The sequence below is a fragment of the Sander lucioperca genome, chromosome 12 (assembly GCF_008315115.2).
Source record: "Sander lucioperca isolate FBNREF2018 chromosome 12, SLUC_FBN_1.2, whole genome shotgun sequence".
Lineage (NCBI taxonomy): Eukaryota > Metazoa > Chordata > Actinopteri > Perciformes > Percidae > Sander > Sander lucioperca.
This window is the reverse complement of record NC_050184.1, coordinates 6,031,227-6,056,781: the sequence shown is the minus strand read 5'-3', so window position 1 is coordinate 6,056,781 and position 25,555 is coordinate 6,031,227. Positions and strand designations below refer to the sequence as shown.

The 25,555-nt window shown below is 42.4% G+C and overlaps 1 protein-coding gene across 8 annotated transcripts in view; it reads right to left on the bottom strand.

The window, feature by feature from the left end:
* Positions 1-6,303: 6,303 nt before the first annotated feature.
* rerea (arginine-glutamic acid dipeptide (RE) repeats a) overlaps positions 6,304-25,555 on the bottom strand; it is a 133,665-nt gene continuing 114,413 nt past the window's right edge. For 6 of the 8 annotated variants that reach the window (XM_036008509.1, XM_036008510.1, XM_036008508.1 and 3 more), the window contains 11 exons: positions 15,248-15,410; positions 15,042-15,134; positions 14,309-14,508; positions 13,869-14,030; positions 13,662-13,775; positions 12,195-13,561; positions 11,387-11,609; positions 10,579-11,299; positions 8,857-9,030; positions 8,566-8,746; positions 6,304-8,464 (listed from right to left, as the gene is read on the bottom strand). In XM_036008509.1, coding sequence (XP_035864402.1) covers positions 8,431-8,464; positions 8,566-8,746; positions 8,857-9,030; positions 10,579-11,299; positions 11,387-11,609; positions 12,195-13,561; positions 13,662-13,775; positions 13,869-14,030; positions 14,309-14,508; positions 15,042-15,134; positions 15,248-15,410 — 3,432 coding nt within the window. In that variant the 3' untranslated portion in view covers positions 6,304-8,430. The remainder of the gene's footprint in view (positions 8,465-8,565; positions 8,747-8,856; positions 9,031-10,578; positions 11,300-11,386; positions 11,610-12,194; positions 13,562-13,661; positions 13,776-13,868; positions 14,031-14,308; positions 14,509-15,041; positions 15,135-15,247; positions 15,411-25,555) is intronic. The other 2 variants (XM_036008511.1, XM_031286894.2) reach the window with 1 other exon arrangement.

The following is a 25,555-nucleotide window of genomic DNA, read 5'->3' as shown; positions in this document are numbered from 1 at the left end:
AGTAGAATGGATTATGTATGTAACCTAGTTCAGAAATGGGTAGTCAGTTAATTGATTAGTTGATCAATTCATTGTTAATCAATGAAAAAAAATATTAATTGACAACAATTTTGTTAATCAATTAATCATTTAAGTAATTTATCCAGAAAAAATGGTTCCAGCTTCTCGCTGCTTTGCTCTTTATATCACTTTAACTCTTTGGGTTTTGGACTGTTGGTTGGACATAAAATATCAATGTGAAGACGTCACCTTGGGGTCTGGGAAATTGTAATGTCCATTTTTTAACATCCCCTAATATTAAGACTAAATGTTTGATCAATAATGAAAATAATCGTTAGGTACGTCCCTAAGGACAATAAGTAGTATGTATAAAGATAATATTTGGCATTTAGATTATGAGATCATTATACACCAGACTCAGCACAGCAGAGACAATACACAATAAATGACAACAATTAACTTTCCTCCAGAGAAACTCACACTCACACATCCCATGCAGTAGCAGGCTTAGACACTAACATAATTATGCATGTTAAATTCACCCTCATGAATACATGGTTTGGAGCAAACAATCACCCCTATGAAATGGTATATGTGTATATACGTGTACATATAACATATACAATGAGGCTTGGCAGTGTGTGCAGCAGTAACATGTAATGTAGAACAGGAGCTCAGAAGTTCACATGCAATTATGATACAAAGAAGAAGAATAAGGTAGTCACACTTTATTGTTGAAAAACAATGTACAGACTAATACAAAAGTAATCCCTCTGAATCATCACTTATAACTCACTAGAAGTGTGTGGTGGTCTCTGGATCTGCAGAGAGCCTGCCCTTTGCCTGTATTTTATCTTCTCCCTCTAAAATGCCACCACCTGCTTGAAGAATAAGAGAAAACTGATGCACATCAGCTACAGTACATGCTACTATGTTTTGTAAAGAAGTTTATAATGTCAAACAGACATAAGCCAGTGTCTGTGCAAGTTGATTTGGGATTTATTATATACTGTCTGGTTTAAAGATTAAAGGTGCACTGCTATGAGTTCCTGCATGACCTCACTTCTGTTGACGTTCAAAGTAAATACCAAACAAAACAGAGCAAGCTCGCCCCTCCCCCCATGTTTCCGTAACTGTCATGACTGACTAATGACGTTTTTCCATTACATGGTACCTGCTCGACTCTTTTTTAGTATCACCTCCGTCGAGGTTCCAAGCGAGCTGAGGCGATACCAAAAGGTGACGGGAAAAACCTGCAGACTACTGATTGGTCGGAGAGAATCGTCACTAATCACTGCGTCATCATTGCTAGCGACAGACAGGGGTGTCCTGAACAAAACCGCCATTTTTAAACAGTTTAGCCAGCAGTGGTTTTTTTGCTGCCTCCAGCATCTTTTGAAACAAATTTGTCTTCTGGCTGTGGCAACAGCCACATGCAGAGAATCAAAAACAACACACCTTCGACGTTCTATGTGTGTGTTGTGTTAGGTTACAGCAGTTTCCTGCTGCGTCGCTATGACGACCAGCCACACTCGCCTCACGCATGAGGTGGTACTAAATCTGCAAGGGAAAATGGAGGACGGGGCACCGCGGCCGAGTCGAGCCAAGCTGGTACTAGCAGTGGGTAAGCGCCATAACTGTCACTATGATGGATGTCCCAACCATCTTGTCGATGATTGGCTGGAACGTGGTTTATTGTATTTTGGTGCACAGCCTGTGCCCTAGTGCTTGTTTGACGTTTACGACCCCTGTGTTGTCTCCCGAGACCGGGCTTTTTCACATGCCTACGATTTGAGACAAAAATGAAATCACGCTGAAACCATGCAGGAACGCATAGTGCACCTTTAACAGAATTTGTTTGTAAATGCAAGAGTACAACAATCTGTTTTTGAGTTATAAAAGGTTATGAAACCCTCATGACTACATTAAAAGGGATTAGGGGAAGCCACATGGCAGTAGGTTATGCAGACTGTTTCTTAAATCTATTCTGAGTTTTATTTCCCTTTAAGCAGAAGACAAATAAATCATATGATGGCCTGAAGTCTTATTTTCATCTGAAAAATAAAATATCGGCCTCATTGTCCCCAAAATTTTGAGATGGCAGTAGAGGACATTTTTGTGGACTGTAGTCCTAGCAGTCTCTTTTTTTTTCAGATTTTCCACTGGGTGAATTGAAAGGTTGTGCTGTGAGGAGTCTGAAATGTCAGGTCTGTGCGAGTCTGACGGTGCACAGACGCTGCGGAAAAGAAACATGTACGAGGACAGTTGGAGGGGCAATACCCAGGGCTCAGTGTGCTGCAGCTGCACAGAGTCCCACTGAACGTTAAGTCTCTGCCAGCTGCATGTTTTATGACAACACATTAAAGAGGAGCCTGGAAGTCTAGCGTGTGAGCCTTGCATTGTCTATCCTCTGCCAGCAAGGAACCAAACCTGGCACGCTTTATTGAACAAAAAGTTCCTACGACTCTGGCTGTAGGCTGTTCCCTTGAAATCCAACTCAAGACAATAGAAACAGAAGGGAGAAGGAGTGTGGGAGAATGAGAGGCAGTGTGTGTGAGGTTTGCGGTAGGCGTCAGCAAAGGCCTCCTCAGGACGTGTGTGTGTGTATGTGTGTGTGTGTGTGTGTGTGTGTGTGTGTGTGTTAGGAGTGGGTGAGGAATGCTCGGGTCGGCCAGTGGCCGCACTGGGTTGATTCGCTGGTGCAGACAAGGGGGAATCCAGATCGTCTATGACAGGAATGTGAGAGCAGGATATCATTAGACGCATGGGAGCTGCAGCCCAGGCCTCAAACACACAGCAGGCAGCAACGCAGATTCACAGAGATAAACTGATACAAACACACACACGTACATACACTGGTAAAGTTATTACAGCACATATGCAGGGATTGAACATTAAGGTGAATCAAAATGGCAGTTGATTCTTAGACATGAAATATGATTCTGTGGTGCAGAGCTGTAGTATCATTCCCTTCTTCTATTTCAGAAATATGGTGTCCTACCAAGATGTAACGTCAATCTCCGGTGTTCTTATGATGATAGTAAAACATATTGACAACAAATTGAGAACTTCACCTGATTCAACTGTGTAAAAGTATTCAGATTTTTATTTAAAGAGGAATTCCAACAATTTTACACATCAAAGTTTGTTCTCGGGTCTCTGGGCGTACTCTGCATATGTGAAGAAAGTTGTATAAACCATTTGCAATCTGATAAATTGCCTCACGTGATGTCACTTGAGTCAGCGTCAGTTGGTCGGGCTGAGGACTACAAGTTTTAAACAATTTGAAAATTAAAAAGAACTGTTTGGGTATGGAGTTAGAAAGAAGTGATCTTACTAGACCTCTGTAACCCTCTCATCACCTCTGCTTGAGGTTACATTAGCCACTACTAGCATAACACACGCCTAAGGACTCAACTGTCGGTGATAAAGTTGCATTATGGGTATGGTATGGGTTTTGACAAGTAAGAAGAATGGAGCCTATGGTCGCATTATCCCCCCAGTCCTTTGTCAGACATTTTTGGCATTTCGTCTGACGCTGACCTCCCTGTTGCACTAAGGCGGGCCCTGGCGTTCACATCTCTGCTAGCCCGGAGACTGATCTTGCTCAACTGGAGGCTCTCCCGCCCCCCCCACACGACCGTTGGATTAAAGAGGTGCTCAACAATCTGAAGCTTGAGAAGCTCAGATCTTCTCTGAAAGGCTCTATCTCGACATTCCTAGAGACATGGAACCCTTTCCTAGAACTCGTTGACTCCCTCAGCTTATCGCCTGACTTGGAGGACTGAGCTCCTTCTGGACTGCCCCATTTGACGCCTCTCCTCTCTATCTCTTTTAATTTGCCTACCTTTTTTACTTTTATCTTTTGGATGTTGTGTGTCCTTAACTGTGTGCTTTTCAGTGTGCATGGGTCTGTTTTGGACCTGAACTGGGTTGGTTTGCGGGTGGGTAGGGGACTGGTGGGGAAGTGACATACTGTTGTAACTATGCTTTGTTCACTTTGGCCTATGTTGTATGTCATTTATTGTTAAAATTTAAATAAAAAAAGGTGGATATAACAATGCATTATATGTTGTGGATAACATTTTTAATCTGAAAAGTAACTACAGTAAAGATGTAAAAAGTATAATATTTCACACTGAAAAGTAGTGGGAGTATAAAGAAGTGGTGGAATAAGTATTCAGACAATTTACCAAAAAGTAGCAATACCAAACAATAAAAATACTAAAAGCATTACTTTATAGTTTATTACTAAAGGTTTGCCAAAAAAGATCCCCAGACCATGAAAAATGTCCTGCCCGAAAGCTCCATCTATTTAACGGTGCCAAAAGGCCTAACATCCTCTTGGGTTTCATTTTCTTTTTAAAATCACAGTTAACTTCTGAATTTGCAGACCACACACTGATACACAGATCTTACTGGACTAACTTGAGGAAGAAACTTGGAGTCATGTTTGGTGAGGAGGGAGATGATTACAGCTGGGGGAGAGGAAGAGAGGGTCAGCGACACTGGGCAAACTGTGGGCTCTTTTACATGGAAATCTGAAGGATGTTTCTGTCTTTCATGAAGCAGCAGGTTTGTTTCCACGGCTGTTCTGTAGGAACTTAATCTGACTTACAGGAAACGTGCTGGAAAGCAGACTGCAACATGACAATCTATTTGTAAGTATTTTACCATATAGCAGACCTTAAAAGTGTATCCTCCCAGGTGTAGTTATCATTCCAGTGTTCTATAGGAAAACCTTGCTTTAACCTTTCCTTGGAAAGTAAAGGTTGCTTCATTGATATACATATTCTAATGTTTTAAATGCAGGGACAAACCTTGGGCTCATTTACATTTTAGATGCATTTAATTACCTTTGTTTGCATACATCAAACTCCTACAGCTGTGCTCAATTTATTGTGGAGTTGTTTTTTACATAAGCACAGGTTGCTTGTTTTCTAAATTACTGAATATCAGATTGGATACCAGATCTAAAGAGAAAAAAATGGAACCAATGATTTTGATTCTGCAACATATAAAACTAAGTATGTCTAATTCAGACAGTGGATGAGGAATAACGCCAACAGCAGATTTGCTTTCTGTGTCAACACAGCTCATTTTAAGCCGCAGATCTAGCCGCTGAAGGAACACAGCTACCTTCCGACTGAATGCACTAATAGCATGTAGGATCCTCTCTGCCACTGAGCATCACACTCTGCAGCAGGCAGGCCCAGTGGAGCGAAAGAAAAGACACGAGGATGGAGGAGATGAGGAGGCTCCGAGACCTGCTGCAACAGATACAATAACACTAGGAGAACAGCACCAGACATATTGCTATTCAGACAGAATGAACAGATTTTTTGAGACTATGTATCCCTGTGTGCCTGCCTGAGGGGTACACAGAGTATTATGAGAAGGATTTGAGTTGACACAAGTCACAGTCGCTCCATCGCCGGTGAGGAGGAGGGGAGATGAATTATTCAACCAGCCAGCGCTGCTCGCCTCTGACGTCTTGTTGTCTTATGGGGAGGTGAGGCGAGTCGGCGACAACAAGCAGCACCTCCTCACAAGGCGGCCGTCACATGACAGCCCCAGGATAGAGCATCCAAGGAACCTCGATTTTCCTGAGGACAGGGCATCATTTCAGTGAGCAGCAGTAGAATAATAGCTTCCTCTCAAAATGACAGCCATCGCTGCGGCACACCATCACAGATTGCTGGTCTATCACTCCCCCCACACACAGGATGAAATGACAGCCCTGCCCCGCTGGTAGCAAGACATCTCAGCCTGAGTAAGTGTTCCTTTTGGCTTAGCCTGGCTTTGATGTTAGTAAACCATAGCAGTGCAATATTCAGCTCTAAGATTTACTACCTGCTGCTGGGGTGATCTCTTAAAGCTCTGTTTGTGAAGCTGAGAATATGGAAGACTGAAGAAAGAAATAAGAAACAGGAATGCTTGATCTATCCTGTAACACGTTTCTCCAGTCAAGCAAAAACTATTATTCAAGAGCAAATGTAGGACATGAGTATTATCAAACCAGACCCAGCATCAGTCCCTCTGCTCAGCTGGAGAATTACATTTCACAAATGTAAAAAACAAAAAAAAAAAAACACTGAGGGAATTAAGAGTGTTTTCAGCTTGCTTTCTTCTTTTGCCTTTCTTTGAATGAGCAGTGAGTAATCAAAATTGTTTACCCTTAAAACAGATTGTCTCACGGCTGATGGGATTTAGCAATCTGCTCTACCTCAGCATACAAACAAATGTGTTCACAAAGAAATTAATATAATGTATCAGAAGGTATAAAAAAGATCAAGTCGTTTCTTGTGGTGTAACTTAGTCGTTTATTTTAATTCCACAAATTTTTCAAAAAAATTACAAAATACTCAAATGGAGAGAACACAGGACTCACAATTTTTCTTATTATTTCTACTTTTTGTTTACATTGTGTCATCCCATGGCGACTACTCATATATACAATAAGCTTCAAGATACCAGTATATATATAAATCTTAGCAGTCAGAATTTACATTCTGCTATTGCCGCTTTGAAACAAGAAGCTAAACCATTGACAACACTTAACATCAAAGGTTTTGGAGACAAAAAGAGGGGGTAAAAGGCAAGGGAATCGTCAGGAAAATGAGGCAAGGTAATGATGAGGAGTACGTCGTCAGAAGAAAGACAGGAATCGGTGGGAGATGGCAAGACAAAGTGACGGGTTCTTGTCGGGGCTTCAAAGACTTTTTGGGATTTTTAAAAAAGGGGTCAGGAGTTTGATGATGTTTGCAAGCGTTTAAATGTAAATTATAGTGCTCCAAAGAAAAGATATGGACACTTTCAAATGCAAGTGCAGGTTCTTCATTTGGTTAAAAGAAAATTTTAAAAAAGCCACAGTTTTCTAAATGTCCATGACAGTCAAACAGTCTTAGTGCATGGAACAAAAGCATAATATCATGTCTCATGTCATGGCTACAGTAAAAACAAACAAACAAAAAGGACATATTGGGCTTATGTGCACTGGTATGACAGGTCAACACAACTTGTAACAGTCAGTGGCACACACACAATCACACAACTCCTGAGGCCCAGGAGCGCGTGTGTATTCCCAAGGAACCAAGGCATACCAAAACATAGTGAGGAAAACACACGCACGCACGCACGCACGCACGCACACACACTCTCACACACAATCATCGACCCTCTACCTCCTGTTCGCCACGTGTCGGCAGACCCCCCCCTCTAGTGTCACAGTGAACATTATTACAGCCTAGTTGGAGGATGACTCAGTCGGACTTGAGCCCTGCAGCAAACATGGGTGACTGGACCAGGTGAAGAAAAGGGGACACCCACAACTAGCACCAACTCACAACCATTCATGCATTTAAAACAATCCTGAAGTCCTGTTAGCCTCCTGATATAGTGAACAAAGATAAAATTCAGGTCCTGGTAATTTAAAAAAATTAGCCAAATATGTTTCTGCTGTCCAAAAGTTTAAAATCATAATTAAAATCCTTCTCTGTAAAAACAAAAAAAAGTAATGAAGTATTACTCCAATGTGTTGACTTAAATATTAATTTAAACAAAAGGATAAAACCAATCGAGTGGCGCGCAAGGACACTCTCCCAGTGCAAAATTTAGTTTTCTCTTTAATCCATTGCTTCAGTGTGCACTCCACAGAAGCCTTTTCAAGTGTTTCAAATCCTTAACTCAACACGTTAAGTTTACACATTCTGACAACCTGCTGCGTGTCAAAGTTGTATGATGAATGGACGTGGGTCTGACAGGTCTATGGTTTACATAGTGTATGTGGGACTAAATCTAACACAGTGATGTCAGAGGAACGTTATAACTGAACAACAACTCTCTCAGAAACTGCTGATATAATGCCATGGTGCTCCCCTCTGAAACAAGGGATAATGCTTCAAAACAATTATATTGGAGACTTGGTTTAGAGTCCACACCTAGTAATAATAATAATAATAATTATAATAATAATTATATGTTTATATATACTATTTACAGACTCAAAAAACACCATGCTGTAGCTTTTCTTAAAATTATTTAAAAAAAAACTCCAACAATGTATTAAAATAAATGTTTGAGTTTAAGATAGCACTTGTTATTTTTCCATAAATGGCCTGACCAGTCTTGTCTTTTTTTGTTGTTGATAAGCACAGTGTCTTGTTCTAGCACCTACAAAAAAACGTCAGGAAAGCTTGTCATGCAGGAGTCTTGAGGACGTTGTCACTACTGGCTATATACCAAAGAAAGTCAATGTCTTGAAAAATAATAATAATAATAAAAAAAAAGTCCTTGACAGGAACAAAAAACAAATATCAGAAGAATTCTCAGACGATCCACTTGGCCTTTTTCGTTCTTCAAAACTGAATGAACAACTCTGTAACAACTTCCTGTGTCCTGCACCTGTCAGTCGCTGCCTCCCTTGGCTGGTTACAGCTGCTTGTCACTTTCCTTCTTGAGCCGGCTGAAACACAAATGAAAAAGTATTAATATTTGACAAATCAAAGGCACACACACTCAGTGTATGCAAATGTTTTTAAGTCTAATTCCTCTTGCTTATCTGACCTGTAGTAGTCCTCCTGGCCAGGCAGTGGTCCTCCGTGCATGTGATGGTGTCCGTGGAGCCACTGCTGCTCCATGGCCAGCCTTTGGAGCTCAGCAGACTGGGCATGCATGGCCTGCAGCTGGTGGGCTGCGGACATGGGCGGTGGCAGACCTCCTTGTAAGTCCCGTGGGTATGGAGTACCTGGAGGAGGCACAAACAAAAGATTTGATCAGGCAATCTGGCAGAGCTCGGATTGATAGATTGGATGTGATATTGCTGTTAATGCGAGTTGATATTGGCAGAGAGCCTACCGAAGACTGGGTGGCGCAGCATCTCGTGTTCATGCGGCGGCTGGCCGAGGAGAGGGTTGGGGATGGCGCCGTGCGGGTAAGGGAAGCGAGCCAGGTGAGGTCCTGCTGCCAGGTGATCTACTGCCAGGGGATGGCCCCCAGAGCCTGGAGGACACACAAGACATTCACCACCACCTTCTGGGCGTCAGAGTCTTAGTTTCAGGGTACACTCATTTCACAATAGTGTATCACAGACAGTGCATGCTACAGGCATTAGTGATACACAGCTTAATATAATGTTACTCCTCTCAAGGTTGACCAAAGAGTGCAGGGACAAGTTAACTATATTTATCCACTGAAAAACATCAGCTGGCTTTATCAAGAACTTAATGAAGATATAATATGCTTTAATCCAATCTCGTATGTCAATTCTGTATACATTACTACAGAGACAATAACATATAAAGTGGAGTTTCAGACCATATGGTAATACATTTAAACTAGAAAAGATGGAAGTGAAATTAATTAATGAATGAAATTAATTCAAAGTCCTTCTGTTCACTCTTCACTGTTATGAGTATTATATGTTATATTTATAATTGTATTTACAGAAAAGTTGATTCAGATTACAGCACAAGATACTTAACATTAACCCCCCATACAACTTAATTTCCATCTACTAAGTCCCTTATTGTACATTATTTGACTTGCTTATAACAATTCAAGTGACCCAAATTTCTACTTACATCATCATCTAAGCTCAGTTTTTCAAAGATTCTTTAAATAAACTTCTTTTCCAAGAACCTTGAACCACAGAGTTGGCACCGTTTCAACTGGTTGGCAATATTTCTACTGCCTCTGATTAGAAGATGTGACGTTTGTTTTGTCACCTGTTTAATTCTATCCAAAATCCTTCATACCTTTATTTACAATTATTTTACTAGAAAAAATTGACTTTATGATGTTTTACTAAAGTGGCTTGCTAATAGTTTACAATAATAGAGCAATTTGTACGCTAAAATTGTTACATCTTGAATAAGTAACACTTCTATGGAGTGCCCCAAGGTTCTATTCTTGATCCTCTATTTTTTTAATATATTTACCAATGGTTTATAAAAAGTTTTTTTTCTAATCTTTGTGCTGATAATACAGATCTCCCTTTCTATGTCAAAATGCATAAGTAAACAATATTACACAATACCATTATCACACCATAAAAGATTCAGAAAATGAAGCTAAATACATCCATTTAATAATATATATATGTATATATATATATATATATATATATATATATATATATAAATAGGCCTTACTCTATACAAAAGATCAATGTATCAAACATATTGAAATATTGACATGTTAGAGTTTGATTCATCATTATTCCCATTTGTAAATGTAATTATAGAAACATTACTGTTTCATGCATAAAGAGAAGACCAGACAGTGTAAATGCATTTAAAACTGAGAATTTAATTCTAAATGAGATTGATTGAGATCCATTATAGGAAATGTAAAAAGCTACTCTGATAAAATGGTTGCCATCATAAGAGAAAAGACAAGAAAATCTTGACATAACTATTAAACAACCTCTATTTACAATATATACCTCTATGTGAATATATGTATTTGAATATAATAAAACATATGATATAGCTGTTACAGTTAAATTAGTTGTATTGTGTAATTTTAAGTGGTATAGTCAGTGGCATTTGCATGCATGTATACAGGGCTTTCTTTTACCTTGGTGAAGAGGATCTTGCTGGTGGAGGTGTAGATGGGAGTGAATATGCGAGTGCTGGTGGTGGTGTGGCGTGACATTGAACATCTGTAGGCGGGCGATGGGGTCATTGGCCACTGTGGCCATCCTCTCAGCATGGAGTCTCTCTGCAGCCAACCTCTCTGGGTAGCTCATTTCTTGCCGCAGCTGGGGCCCACCGAGGGCCAGCCGCTCACGCTCTAATGGGTTCAGGCCCGGATGGAAGGAGGCGAAAGGGTGATGGCCGGCCATGGGGGGCAACGTGATAGCCCCATGCCGGGCAAAGTGCTCCATGGGGTTTGTGGAAGGGTGAAGTGTGTCCATTTCTGGAGGCTTAACCTCAAAACCAGGTTTCATCCTTTCCCTCAGCTCCCTCTCACGAATCTCCCTCTCACGCATCTCCCGCTCTCGTAACTCGCGCTCCCGCATGGCCGGGTCAGCGTTGTACAAGCTGGGCATATGATAGGCCAGCAGCGGGTCTGCAGGGTTGAGGGACACAAAGAAGGGGTGGTTTCGATTGGTGGGGGACATGACGTGAGGTCGGGCATACTCGCTGAGAGTGCGCAGGGCAGGGGTGTCAGGTCCAATGTACGGAGGCACAGCTGCGATCGTAGTGGGGGGGCCATCATAGGGTGGACGCATGTGGGCGGGGCCGGCCATCTGAGGTTCACCCATTCTGCCCTCATGAGAGGAACTGGAGGCTTTCTGTGAGGAGAGAAACACCATGTTTAGCAAGATTAAGAAAAAAATTAACCACTGGCAAACTAAAAGGAGACAAACAAAACCACTCACCGCAGCTCGCTCTGCTTCCTTTTCTCGTTCCCGCTCTCTTTCTCGCTCTTTTTCCCTCTCCCTCTCTCTCTCCTTCTCTTCCCTTACTTTCTGCTCTGCTTCCCTCTTGGCTTTCTCCAGAGCTTCCTCTCGCTTCTTGGCCAGTTTAGATGAAGCCAGTGGAGTGAAGTAGTAATCTGTCCTAGCACATGAGTTGTAGCCCCGGTCCAGGTGCTTGTAGAACCTGTGGTCATGGTCGAGATAAAACATTCAATATTTACTAAGAAAAATGGAAGGATATTCCAGTTCATAAATTAATACTTAAAACAAAAAAGACTAGAGAGATAGTCATGTTTAGTTATGCATTTTGAATGGCAGGATAATGTCCCATTAGATGAAAAGACAGCTTTGCATTCACTTCTGCTGCTATGTTGAGTATGTATTAAAACCCTCATTGCTATTTATTGGCAGTCTGTAAGCCCAGCAACAACATATACTCATATGCAGTTCACTCGCATCTCACTGTAATTAATCATCCTGCTCTCCATCCCCAATAATTCCTTGCCATCAGCCCCTCAGAGCTCAGGGCTAATTGTGGCCTTGGATGCCTGTTTTGCCGGGGAGGACATACGATTTGTTACTTACATCAAAGCCTTAAAATCTGAAGGCAGAGACTCTTTGTTGTTGGATGTGTTTGAGAGCTAATCAGCATCCCCAGACAAGACAGTAGGCAGCTCTACAGACTACTGATAAATAACAACTCGTGCAGGTGTATGTTTTTCTATTTTAACGATAGCGTTTGGGTAGAAATTGATGTTTGTAGACATACCGTGCTGACTGGCTGGCATGGCTGGGCGTATTGACGATGGTAGGCTCTGGGGAGGGGCTTCTCTGTGGGGGTGGAGGGCTCTCTGGCTCTTCTGTCTCATCCAGAGGCTCCTCTTTGATGTGTACAGGTGGGAGTACCGGGCCCGGGCCGGCACAAGTGACCGAGGCAGGCAGTGGCATGGAGATGGAGGAGGGTGGAGCGGAGGAAGATGGAGGCTGTATGCCAGGCATAGAGTTTGATGAGGACGTGGGAGGGCCGGTTGGAGGTAGAACTGTACTGAAAGGATGAGACGAGAACGGCGGCTGCGGTGGCCCGTTGGGGTGTGAGGCTGCTGCGGAGGGCGGCAGAGGAGGAGCTGGAGGAGGTTGGTGGCTGGCTGATGGTGGGAGGCTCTGGGACTGAGTGAGAACTGGAGGTTGGGCTGGGGGAGGCTGAAGCTGTTGCCCCTGAGGCATGAGCTGTAGGGGAGGTGGGTGTGCTGATGGAGGATGGTGGGTGGATAAAGAGCTGAGGGGCTTGAGTGCAGGAGGTGGAGGCAGGTTTGAAGGCATTTGAGGGAATGGAGGCGCTGACACGTGGGGTTGGTGTTTGTGGGACTGTGGGTTGGGTATTTGAGGGATGGGTGTGGTTGGTGGGGGCTTGATGTGAGGCATGGACATTGGGGCTGGGGGCAGTGGCTGCTCTCTGGGAGGCTGGCCTCCACTCTGAGCAGATGACTGGGACTGGGAAGGAGGCGTGTGCGGCCTCTGCTGTGATTGGCCAGAGACTGGCAGGGGTGGGACCTGAGACTGACCCACAGGGAAGCCCTGAGGGGGCATGGAGTGAGGGTGAGGCATGTGTGAGGGGCCAGGCTGCAGTGGATGTGGCATGGGAGGCATAGGCCCGTGATGCGAGCTGGGTAATGATTGAGGTGGTACTGGCAGGCCAGGAGGCGGAGCCTGAGTCAAAGGTGAATGTGGAGAGGGAAGCCTTTGAGGGTGGAGGGATGCTCCTGACTGGATAAGAGACATCGGGCTTGCCTGGGGCAGAGGCTGGGGAGGTAGAGAGGTGGAGGCCGCTGTGGGGGGCAGTGAAGGGGCTGAGGTTGTTGGCGGAGGCGGTGCCGAGGAGGCGGCTGAGGTGCCTGGCTGACACTGGATGACTGGAGGATGCTGGCTCTGCAGGAGCTGCTGCTGCTGGGCAGATGAGTCTGAGTCACTCTCATTGTCACGGGGGCTGGGGATGCTTGGGGAGGAGCTCCGGTTGTCCTGGTCAATGTCTTTAGGATCACTACTGAGCTCCTCGTTGATGCTGCGTCCATCAGAGCTCTCGCCCTCACCCTCCCCTTCCCCCTCGCATTCTGAGGGTGAGTCTGGCCGACTCAGCTCCTGAGGGACAGAGGAGAGAGAAGCATGAGTATCATAAAACCAAGTCCATGCATTCCATTGAAACACATCCGAACAGCAAAACAAAAGACCAAAGACTCACTTGTGTCTTGGACTTTTTGGCGCTGGCCCTCTCAGGCTCCTCTGTGTCTGAGGCTCCCTTCTCTCGCTGCCGTTTGGCATTCTTCATAGGTGAAGGAACCTCCTCTTTAATCTTCTGTAGAGCAAAAGCAGCAGAGCCATTAGGGTACATTTCACAGAGATACGTGCACAGAAAAACAAAGTTTCAAGCAGTCTACGCTGTGTTTACCTTGCTGGGCTTCTTCATGGAGTCTGTCTTGCTGTCAGTGCTGTCAGTACTTGCTGCGCTGGGAGAGGTACGTCCACTGGAGCGCAAATCCTCATTGGTAGGCGAGGCTCTGCCATCAGGACTGGCTGTCTGCTTCTTACGACCACTACGTAGCGTCGACATCTGATTAAAAACATGGTACATGAGTAAACATGAATCATGACTAATATTAGGGCTCTGTATAATTTGGATAGAAGAAATTAAGATGGACATGCACTATACACAAGTCCAAATCCAACTTTTTTGACTATCTTTATAAAACCAAGTTTATAAAACAATGCATGTCAAAGTTGTCCCTGTGCTAATTGTCTAGAGATGATAAGCTTATTGCTTTGGAGTCTGGCTCCAGGGATAACTCTGAGGCTAGGTGAAAATAAAGGGATAGATGAGTGTGTGCGCACCGAGCCTCGGTTCCGTCGGGTCCTCATGCTATGCTTCCCGCTGAGTCCATCCTCTTCTTCTTTGACAGGTTTGAACATAAATGGCGGCGGGTCCACGGGCTTCTCGATGGGGGGCAGCTCACCGTACTTCTTGAAGTGAATGCGGCAGTCTGTGCACAGCAAGATGTTCTCCCGGCCCCCGTGGTGCCAGTCCTTGGAGGCTGAGGAAAGCCATTTACAGTTGTAAAATGACACACAGAAATTATCTCAGAAGTACAGTAATATTGTTGAATATAGAAAATGTCAGAATGTAACTTTGTAGTTTAACACCAATGAGATAAATATTATTTTGTATGCAGGAGATGAATCAGTGATAATGTATGAATCTGTCCTCTGCTGCATAACTACTTTTCAGCAAGGTACTAATAAGGTCTATATGGGTTAACACTATAAAGCCAAAGTTATTAGCCCCTCTAGTTGTGATGGCAATAACCTAAGTGTGATTAGATGGAAGCCCGGTACTGGGAGCCAGCTGCGTAAAAGGAGGGGAAAGATAATGAGGTGGAGAGAGTGAACGAGCTGTGGGCTCATGTCTGATTTGATCAAATTAGTCCTGACATCTTCTGATGCCCATCTGTCACACAGCGCTGTGTTGTGCAGGCTCACACTGATAATAATCAAGACAGGAATAGCCAAGCAAGTCCACATGACCAGTATGAGTGTCAGTCTGTAAATGTGGAACGTGGTGTCTTACTGGTAGTGAAACAGTGGCGGCAGGCGTAGCCCTTTAGCTCCTGTTCGCTGTCTTCACTGTCGAAGTCATCTTCACTGGCTGAGCTGAGGTCCACTGGAAGAGAGAGGGAAAGACACTTCACATACATCGCTCGAACACCAGAATACACCAGGTCATGTCTTCCCCTTTCCTCTCTGTCTGCCATTGAAGGCATCAGATATACGTACAGAACTCGCTGGAGGGGGGGCGTGAGGGAGTGTTGACAGGAGTTGAAGCGGTTCGTGTCTTAATGCGGCGGAAGACGGGCTGGCGGCGGTGTCTGCGGTGGGCTCGACAACTCGCTGCCTCGGGGGTCTTCTTCCAATAGTAGTAGAAGGTAATCAGCTCTCCCTGAAATAAACCAACAAAACAAATTTGGTCAGTTAAAAAGGGCAAATATATCACAAGAACACAACCAGGAGTAACAAAGAGGAGGAGGCATCACTTTTGACTGCAAATAGGTGACTGAATTAAAAGGAATTAAAGGTCTAATTCTAAGTTATTGAAAAATTGGACAAAAATGACTGAAATATCTGCATATAGGTTGAATAAAATATATGGAAAATACACATTAGCAGGTAGCACAGTATTTCACAGTGAAAGGCCATGGAGTTGGAGAGTCCATGCCAGGATTTGTAGCTGGCCGGGCATGTTTATGCTGTGGCCTTGTCTGTCCCAGGATTAGGCAGGAGGCTCACTGAATGCAGGGATATTAGGATCAGTGCATTGGTGGCTGCCTGGGTGGCAGGAGCTTGAATAGGAACAAAAGAACATGTCAGGCAGAGCTTTGGCGCTACAAATAGGGAGTGAAATGGCTCCTCGCCCCTTCACTGGAAGAGTCAATTGAACTTTAATCAAACATTCGGAGGGGTGCGCTTGCCAGCGAGCAAGGCGGATAAATCCAGTGTACAAAAGGCCGCCAGGAAATCAATACCCAACTGAAACATTAACACATGCAATCATGGATCAGAAAGCACTTTGCTGAGGCAGCCTGTGCATATTAACTGCGGCTTTCCGGCCACACTCATAATACACAAGCCTTAAAAATTGGCGACAGAAGTCAGGCACAATTATGTAGTTTCCTGTGGGGCTTTGCCCTTTCCTCCCTCACCATGAACTCTTACTTGTTAGTGGTCCTTCACTGCCTCTGTAACATATTCATGAAGGTGTGGTGCGATTGTTGGCTGAGCAGTAAGTCACCTGTAATCTTTACAGCCCAGAGGGCACCCATCTACTGTCTGAGGTCTGTTAAACTGCTGTGCAACAAAGCTTCCAGGGTTTAATGGCTATCGATTGTTTTCCTTCTCCGCTTCAGCTGAGAAACTTGACATAAATTAGTCTGTGCATTGCTTTCTAAAATGCATTAACAGCTTTTCAGCTACAGCTTAACATCTTCTATCAAAATGTTCCATAACAAACAAAGGCAGGAAAGGATATGATGAAGTGGTGGACAGTTGTAAATGGCTATAAAAACCTTCTCACTCAACCCTATTTTAACAATAAGAGAAAATAACACTGTAACAAAGCCAGCAATTTTTATAATAGTATAATAGCCTGGTTTTAACAGACACATAAAGGTAACTGCAGCTTTACTTTCTTATCTCATTAAATACAAAACTACTAGAGGCTAGTTGGTTTCTTGTTTGCTGTGAGAAAACAGGTCAGGGATTGGCCAGTGTTTGCTTCATTATTGCTTCAACAAGTCGTGCGAGGAATCTGACATTAAGAAACAAGTCTTTCTCAATCACTGCTTTGATTGGCAGAAAAAGGAGGAGCCCACTGAGGAGGGCTCCTCAGTGGGCTTATTCTTGTTTAATAAAATCTCCCTTCATGTGGCTCTTAAGGGGAATTCATATCTACCAGTGGCTGTAGGACTCAGTCTTATCAGCCAAAGCAGTGCTGGAACATTCACTGAGGGGGTCTGAGCTAAATGAAACCTTCTCAAATTTCAGGGTAAATTAAGGTGCTGCGCCATGTTATGGCAAAGCCAGCACTCCAGAGTAAAACTATCCCAAGCCCACAGCTTGTGCTAGGGTTTTGTAGACCTAAAGACTGTTGCAGATGAACACATCTGGAGTACTGGGAACCACATGTAGAAGCTCAGCAGAGACAAATAAGTAGGAGTCCTTTAAAATACAAAAAAACTGTTGGATAAAGAAGGAAACCTGTAGAACATTTAGTCTTTAAAATATTGTTTCTGCTACAGAGCAGCTAATGATGATCACCAAAAAACTCTATTATGTTGCCATGTGTTTGTGCATCCATTTCAGGCTGCTAACAGAACTTTCTGGTCGTTTCCTGTGTGCCTCCCTCTTCAGCCTGGCCGGCCAGTTGGGAAGGAAGGGCGCAGGTGCTAACTGAGGGAAGGCAGGCTTCCTGATGTGAAATCTAATTGAAATGTGCAGATCAAAAGTGTTGAGTGGTGCCGAGCGCTGGCTTTGCTCTGTGCTTAATGACTGTTCTCAGCAGCGCCTCGCTGCAGGCTGACAACTACACGGCCTCAACAACAGCTTGGCAGACACAGGGAAAGGTCACCCTGCCTCTCCATCACTTGCACTGTGTCAAGTACCATTACATTAGGCAGGGGCTAATGAAAACATTAACTTGGGCTTTTGAACAGGAATGAACAGGTGCACTGATGAGCTGGTGCAGCCGGGTGTGAATGGAAAGGGGAAAACAAAAGAAGCAGCGTTGTCAAATTTGATTAAGTTTATTTTGAAAATAAGTTATTGCTGGTAAAAAAAAAATGCAAGAAGAAATGTGCATACTGCAAAAAAGGGTAACTCTTTATAATGTCATCTTTACAGTTCAGGAATACAAATTTTGAATCCAGTCACATTGACAAAGGAAGGATTGATGTACGCAAGACATCACAGGCAAAACTTTCAATGTGTAGTGGAGTTATACAGTATATGATTTCTGTGAGTGAAGTGCAGTTGAACATGAACATGGCATGTGGTTGAGAGAGGCTTTGTGCTGTAAATTAGTGTCAAAGGGAGATTGACAGATTACCTCTCTCTCAGTCTGCCTGCACATTGAATTGTGTCCCCCTGAAGTCACATACATCCAATCTCTCACACTGACGGTGTACTTTTCCCTATCAAAGTCACTTTGTCATGCTGCCACATGCCCACAGCACACTAAACTTTCATTACCTTGTGTTCCTTTCTCTATGATTGGGTGTTTAGCCAGCAAGTTTGTTTGTACTATTTGAGGCTTCAGAGTAAAGTTGCCATTTCTTTAAACAAAATGAAAATGAAAGTAAAACAGAAACCATTCCATGAACTTGCATTTAAAAACAGTTCACAGGTACCCGCTAAAAATTCATGGAAATACTTGAAATAGAAATCTAGATTGGCCCCGGCCTACGCACCATAATTTCCCCCCAGTCCACTAAATCACTGCAGAGAGGTACAGAGTGTGCTGCTGCTCCGCAGTACATGAGATAGTGACAACATAAGCTCAGTATTATAAGGCCTTTTAGACTGCTTCCATCTGCAGGAGCTTTCTGGCCAGTGGATTATCCGACAAGGAAAGGGCTTACCCTCCTATCACGACACTCAGGGCTTCCATTCCGGTTATTGCCACTTAAAATGGTTGTCTACATACGTGCACGTGCGCGCACGTACATATATATGTATGTATGTGTGTGTGTGTGTGTGAAATAATCTGAGCTCTTTAGAGTAATATCTGAAATATTGTATACAAGTCCTTTGCTGGCACAGAAATACAGTTTTATATTTATTAATATGAATATGTAGAAATGATCATTCAAATAAACTGAGATTTCAGTAATGGCAAGTGCACTTTTTTTGTAACAGAATTCAACAGGTTTTCTACTCAGTGACTGAGTTGTAAACCATCTTATAAGACTAAATAAGGTTAGCCATGAAACCTCTGTAGAGTACAGTTTAATTGTGGGTGGGAGTGCAGGGTATCCTACACTAGGCTCGATGGTCCTGTGTGCGTGGGCAGGGCTGAGGGTGAGGGCTAAACTTGTGTATTTACACCCTCATCCCCTCTCAGGCCCAGGCCTGAACAGATGGTTTCTGTTTTTCCTGGCAGATTTGTGACAGAGCCACAAAAGGCCCCTGCTTTGACATGAAGCCAAACGGTTAAGGCCGTTACTGGCAAGAGCAGGGGAAGGAGGAGAGAACAGGGGAGAGCTGAGAAGGGGGAGGGCTGAGTGTGGAGGAGAGCCGAGAGGGAGGAATAAAGAGCCAGCAGAGGATAACAATGGACAATCGACATCGAAACCAACCACAACCATAAAAAAATAAATCACTCTGCAAATAAAAATCTCTGCAAAAAAAATCAAGGCAGTGCGCAGGGAGCATGTGATTTCTGGGTTCTGGTGGCTGATAGTGAGTTGTGTAAACACCCATTAGTGCAGCATGAACCTGTGCTCCTCCTGCTTCCTCCACAGTCTGCAGCTGGACTGCTTGCTGATTCATTTCGGTGAGGTGAAGGGGGATGTATTTCTCTGAGCTAAATCAAACGAGGGTTTAATTATGTATGTGCTTGACCCCTGGACTTGGTATTTTTCATCAGCCATGACAGGTTGTACAATGCATCGTTTCAGTGAGTGGTGCTTGACTTTTTATCATCTTCATGCTGACTGCAACTGTAGGGGGTAACTTTGTAAACGCTTATGTGGTTGAGCAGGTCAGAAGTGTATTTGTGATGCCTGCAGGGCCATTTGACATGTCCCAAAGTGAAGAAAAAAATTAAATTTATTTATTTTGAGTCTTTTGACAGCATTCCTATTAATGTTTAATCTTTAATTGTTTTATCTTCATAGGACACAGATTACATAAAAATAATGCTCTATTACTTCAGTTCACTAGGAACTTGTCACATAATATGCAGATAAAATGATTTAAAAAAAAAAACACCCTGCAAAATGACAAGGTACCAGGTGAACTTAAAACGACTTTCTCTTTCTTTAGACTTTTGGTGAGTGAATAGTAAAAGGACCTTGGCTAGTGGAGCAGGGTGCATGTGAAAGGCAGTTAAATAGACAGCCAATCCCTGCTGCGAAGCGCCTTTCTGCTGGAGAATGACTGAATAAGCTCTGCTTTCACAGGTCAGGGATGTACATGCTGAAGAATCAGCACTCTTAGTGTTTCTCCTGCTGTAAGCGCTTTTGCCTATGAAAGCAGATTGGATGGCAACAGTGCCTTTTTGCTGGAGGGTCGATCCTGCGTGTTCTGCTGATAAGCTAGTCCCCAAAAACCACAACATGAAGCTTACCAAAGAACTCAATTACACAGGGAGCTCTGGCTCGCTCTGGCTCCATCTATTAGGTGGAAAAAAAGATTTTGCCCACACTCTGCCGCGTTAAATTGCCTGCGGTCTGCTAAAAGAACATCAATATGTGCTGGTTGAGCTTCTGTCAGCCGACAGCGATTTCAATGCCTAAAGAAGTTATATCATTTACCAAACACGAAAGCTGTTCTGTCACACTACTGACAGCTGCTGCCAACTGGACCAAGCCCCTGTAGTTTGTAGCTGGTTTAATTAGTGTTTGAACCAAAATATTTATAATCAAAGTCATCCCCAAGGTTCTGGCTGCTGAGCTAAGAAGATGGCAATGAATTAATTTGACGTTTGTACAGATTGTACCAGGGCAAACATCTGCTGTGAGGTTGTGTTGAGAACACTGTTCTCCTGTTGGCCATCCTGTAAATGACAGAGCCTGGGGAGGCAGAGTGCCCTCTTTTCTCCCAGAGAACAAGATGCTGCAAGAGCCGCTCAGCACATCACCTCCTGGTTGAGTGTCGAGACAAGCAAGGCAGTGTTTGTAGTATATGCCTTTAAAATTATAACATGCTCTACAGTCACAGTGACTTTTGTGACCTGTACTGTTCCGTCACCTGCCACAATCAAAAGCTAAAAACAAACACAAACTGGGAATTTAAGTTATAGTGTTTCAAATGAATGTTTCAATTGCTGCTACTTGCCCAGCTGTTGTAATCAAACTATTTGCTATCTGAGGACACTTGTTTGACTTGTGACGGTAACACGAACCAAAAACACACTGTGGTTTCACCTTTGTTAGCTTTTCTAACACACTTTTTGTCCTTTCTGTCTTTCTAACCTCCTGTAAGTTTACATGACTTGCAGCTGATGTTTTGCTGTGCAAGTACCAGCTGAATGTATTCATGAAACTGTATTACATTACTATATAGATTCATATAAATAAACTTAAAAATTCAATTTTTAATATCTAAATTCTACACGATTACTAAAATACAGTTGTTTAACTATGTCGGTGCTAATGCTAATTCTGTGCCGATATACTGTATGAACTTTAAATATTCAAACGTAGAGTAAAGGGGAGCAGTCACAAGAGAACAAACTAAACAGGATGCAGGAATGGAGCCTTGAGGGAAAACTGAACTGATAAACATTCACACACCAAGCTTTTGTTCTATGCTTGTACATTTTTTTCCGTTGCTTCATCTAGTTTACGGCTGAAACGATTCCTCGAGTAACTTGAATAATTCGATTACTAAAAATCCTTGATGCAAAATGATTTGCCTCGAAGCTTCGTTTAATCAATGTTACCAACGTTGTATGGTGCACGGTGTTTCCGCACGGATGATTATTACTGTTGCACACCGGTGCTAACGCTGCTGGCGACACATGCCATGAAGACTGGCGGCGCAGATTACAAAATGAAGAAAGAGCGTAAATAGTGAGGGGCTAAGAGAAGAGACAGGCTGGAGAAAACGACAGAAAGTGTCCTAAGTTTGGAATCAGCTAAGTTTGGAATCAGTTAAAACGAAAACTCAGTGTACTCAGTGTGTCTACTGCAAAATCAAACTAACTTACCACAAGAATAGCATGACGTCAATGCTTCAGCATCTGAACAGAAAACATTGAGTCTAACTTAATCATCCATTCCACGAAGCGGACCCGACAAAAGTAAATCACAGAGACGTATGGACGATAAAACTACACCAAACACAACTACCAAAAACAAAGACAAGAAAATACGTAGTGGTGACCACAATTTGATCTAAAGAGCCGACTTGTTGGCTATCCCTTCAGAAAAACAGCTGACTGCTGCGCACCATTTTCTCTCACTCGCTCTCTTCACGGAGAAACAGCTGATCAACGATCTACTAGCATTAAGTGTAACAGAGCTGTGTAGCATTGTAATCAAATATATAAATGAAAATAGGCTGAGTATAACTTATATATACTTATATACAGATCAGTCTCAGGTTGAAACTTGTAGTTCTGAAAGTTAAGTTGCACAACTTAAGGTAATGTTTATGTATGTTTAATGTATGCCTTAGTTTGAGGTTGTTATTGCATTTCAGAAAATGTTTTCTTTAAAAACAATATAATATGGCACTTAAATGCACTTAATATGTTTAGTCTTTTGAGAGATATTGTAAGCAATGTAGGCAATAAAAATTTAGCTTTTTCCGAAAATTAAACCAAACTATTGTATATTATTGCTCTTCAATAAAACAAAAGTATTTCTTATCTGATTACTCGATTAATCGATGGAATAATCAGTAGAATACTTGATTACTAAAATAATCGATAGCTGCAGCCCTAATCTAGTTTATTAGATTATGGTTGCCCTATGTTCTATTGTGAAACATTTTTATGATCAATAAATACATAGAACACTGATATGTAACTGATACAAGTAAATAAATTACTTGTATTTTCATGCAATTTATAATTTCTCTCATAGGAAACAAAGACACAAGCTGTACTGAATACAGTTTTAGCCATGAGTTAAATTTTTCAGTTTGTTTTACTCAGTGATGCATATTATCCCTAAAATAATCAAGTTCTAGTTATGTTCTTATTTGTACATTAATAGCTTCACAACATTTAATTTTAAAGTTAACTGCAGTACCTTTTCCCACTAATGAAATGGTTTGGGTTCAGTCATGTATGGAAATTAGCCAAAACTTTTTAATTTGATCGGCTTTTCAACTGTCAATTGTATCTGTTTGGCAGCAAACAGAGCTGTAGTTGATATAAATCTGTTCAGCAAATACTGTGAGTTGATATCCCCTAAAACCACATTTTTATGAAAAACCCTCCAATCAAAATATCATGAGCAGAGTTATCTGTGATCTGCCATTTCAGCATATTTAGTTGTTTAAACACTGGAAGCAGCAAGCTCATGTTCCATGACGTCTTCTCTGGAGTGAAGGAAATGGTGGCAGCAGCAAAGCTAGTTGCAGACGTTCAGACGACACACCCACTTCCCCCTCTGACTTTATATAAAGCATTCCTGAGTGCTAGTCAGGCCTGGTGTGTTTACACAGGGCTGGGTGCTTACCCTTGGCATTGGGTGTTTGAGCCGCGCTGGCACTTCAGCGGCAGCGCGGCTAATAGGGGCTAGCGGGAGGAATGGTGAGGGGCAGACACACTGTACTGGACCTCTGGATATCAGCCCAAGGGCTTTATGCTCTGCACTCCGGCTCAACAACAGTTGTCCGACGGGAACTCAGGACAGGAACACCCTCATTTCTGCAACATGCTTCTTTTTCAATGGCTTTGCATGCAAGTGGAACGACAGAAATACGTGCCTGTTACTGGAGATAATAGGAAAATCTAAAATATCTTGTCGTGCTCATGTTCCACAGATAGGATTTGGTAAGGTAGCAGGTAGAAAATAAATGGAGCTTTTTCTCAGGGTATTAACTGGCACTCGCTCAACTTCAGTCTTACAGCACAAAAGCAAGTTCAATCATAAGCAACGAGTTTATTTTTTCCTGTGCGACAACCCAGGCTTTTCAGTGGCTATACTGAGCAAAAGCCCCACCTTACCCCTTCTCCTCCGGTCGCTGCTATCCTCCCCGTGCTCTCCCAGTCATTTTCTCCGCTTTTCACATGTTTAAAGGGCAGTTTATTTTCCATTTGGAGGGGGAAATTAATCTCTCTCTGCTTGGTGGTGGTGGCAGGCCTAGATCCTGGAGGTCTATTACCTCTCCGGCCAAGAAGACTCCCCCTCCAGGTTGAAATACATGAATACCTCCTTTATAGCCAATCAACTGGACGAGTCGTATATTTCAAAACCAGTAAACATAATTGAAGAAACCTCTGTTCGTACACTTTAATCTCTTATTCAAGAGGTCCAAATTGGCTTTGAGGAATACAAAATGTAGCACAAAGGAGTTGAGACTAAAGAGTTATGAAGTAAAACATATGACATGATATGTAGGGGGCTGTAAGAAGCAGGGCTGACATATCCTCAGCTCACAGCAGACAAGGAAATTATGTGTTGAGAAGTATGACAAACACCTTTGATTTCCTTTGATGTCTGTGTCAGCACTGTGGCGGCACACTTCCAGCAGAAGCAGCCTCACAGAAACAGCAAGGTCTGCACTGCTTTATGAATCAAAATGCATATCTAAGAATAATTTAACAGCTAAGTCAAAGGTGTGGAGGACTTTGAAGCAAACGCACATGTACAGCATGTTCCCTTTATAGTAGAGATACAACAACAAAATATCAGTTTTCCTTGTGCAGATATAATTAGTTTAAGATTATAGTAAAAGTCATCTTAAAGAGGAACAACACAAAGTCTATGTGGTTGCTATGTTTTGTTTTTTGTTGTTTATCATTGTTAGTCCATTTGTACCATGAAACAAGTTATGTGCAGTACTGATTTACACATTAACGCATGTGCACACCCATACACAGAGAAAGGAAACTCTGACATCCTTCTGACCGTGTACACGAACACCACATTACAACAGTTCCTCAAAGCTTTGCAGATATAAAATCAATTTGTTTCCTTTAATTAAAATGTTGTCAGTAATCTTACCAAGAAAGATAAGGTAAAATGTAATAACAACACACATTATAAATATACTCCTGTTAAAGGCACAATAATCAATTCAAACGCCAAATTCAAAATACAAATTTGGAACCTACTTTCACTTTTAGGTGCCTACAATGACTCACACTTGACAGCAACAAAATCTAAGTTATTAATATTTTCTGATGCTGTTGAAGGATTGTTGACACCAGTGATGTCAGCAAACAAAGGAGCCTGTATTTTCAGCTATGATCATTTGAGAAAAAAAACTCTTTTCTTTCATATTCTTTGAATATGAATATATATCTCTAATTTATATGATCAAAATAATGAATTGGGCCTTTAAAAGATAGATGTGTTCTGTCTCTGTCATTCAACTTCAATTCACCACTTTGAAACCCTAAATGAAATTGTTTCCTTTAAAAAAATACAACTATTACAGATTGTTTGATATTCACTTAAATAGGCTCCCATCGTAACCTGCTTTTTAATCCTTGTGGAAGGCATTATGCTGCATCTACTCTGAAAGTTGATGAAAATGTAAAAAACAAAAAAATCTTGAGTGCTGCTGTAACACTTTAGCACAAACATGAGATAAAGCAGGCTGCTCTTCCGACCTGAGATGTGCTATAAACACAGTGGCTCCCATCACATCTGCACAACTTGTTTACTACTTGCTAACAAAAGGTGCTAA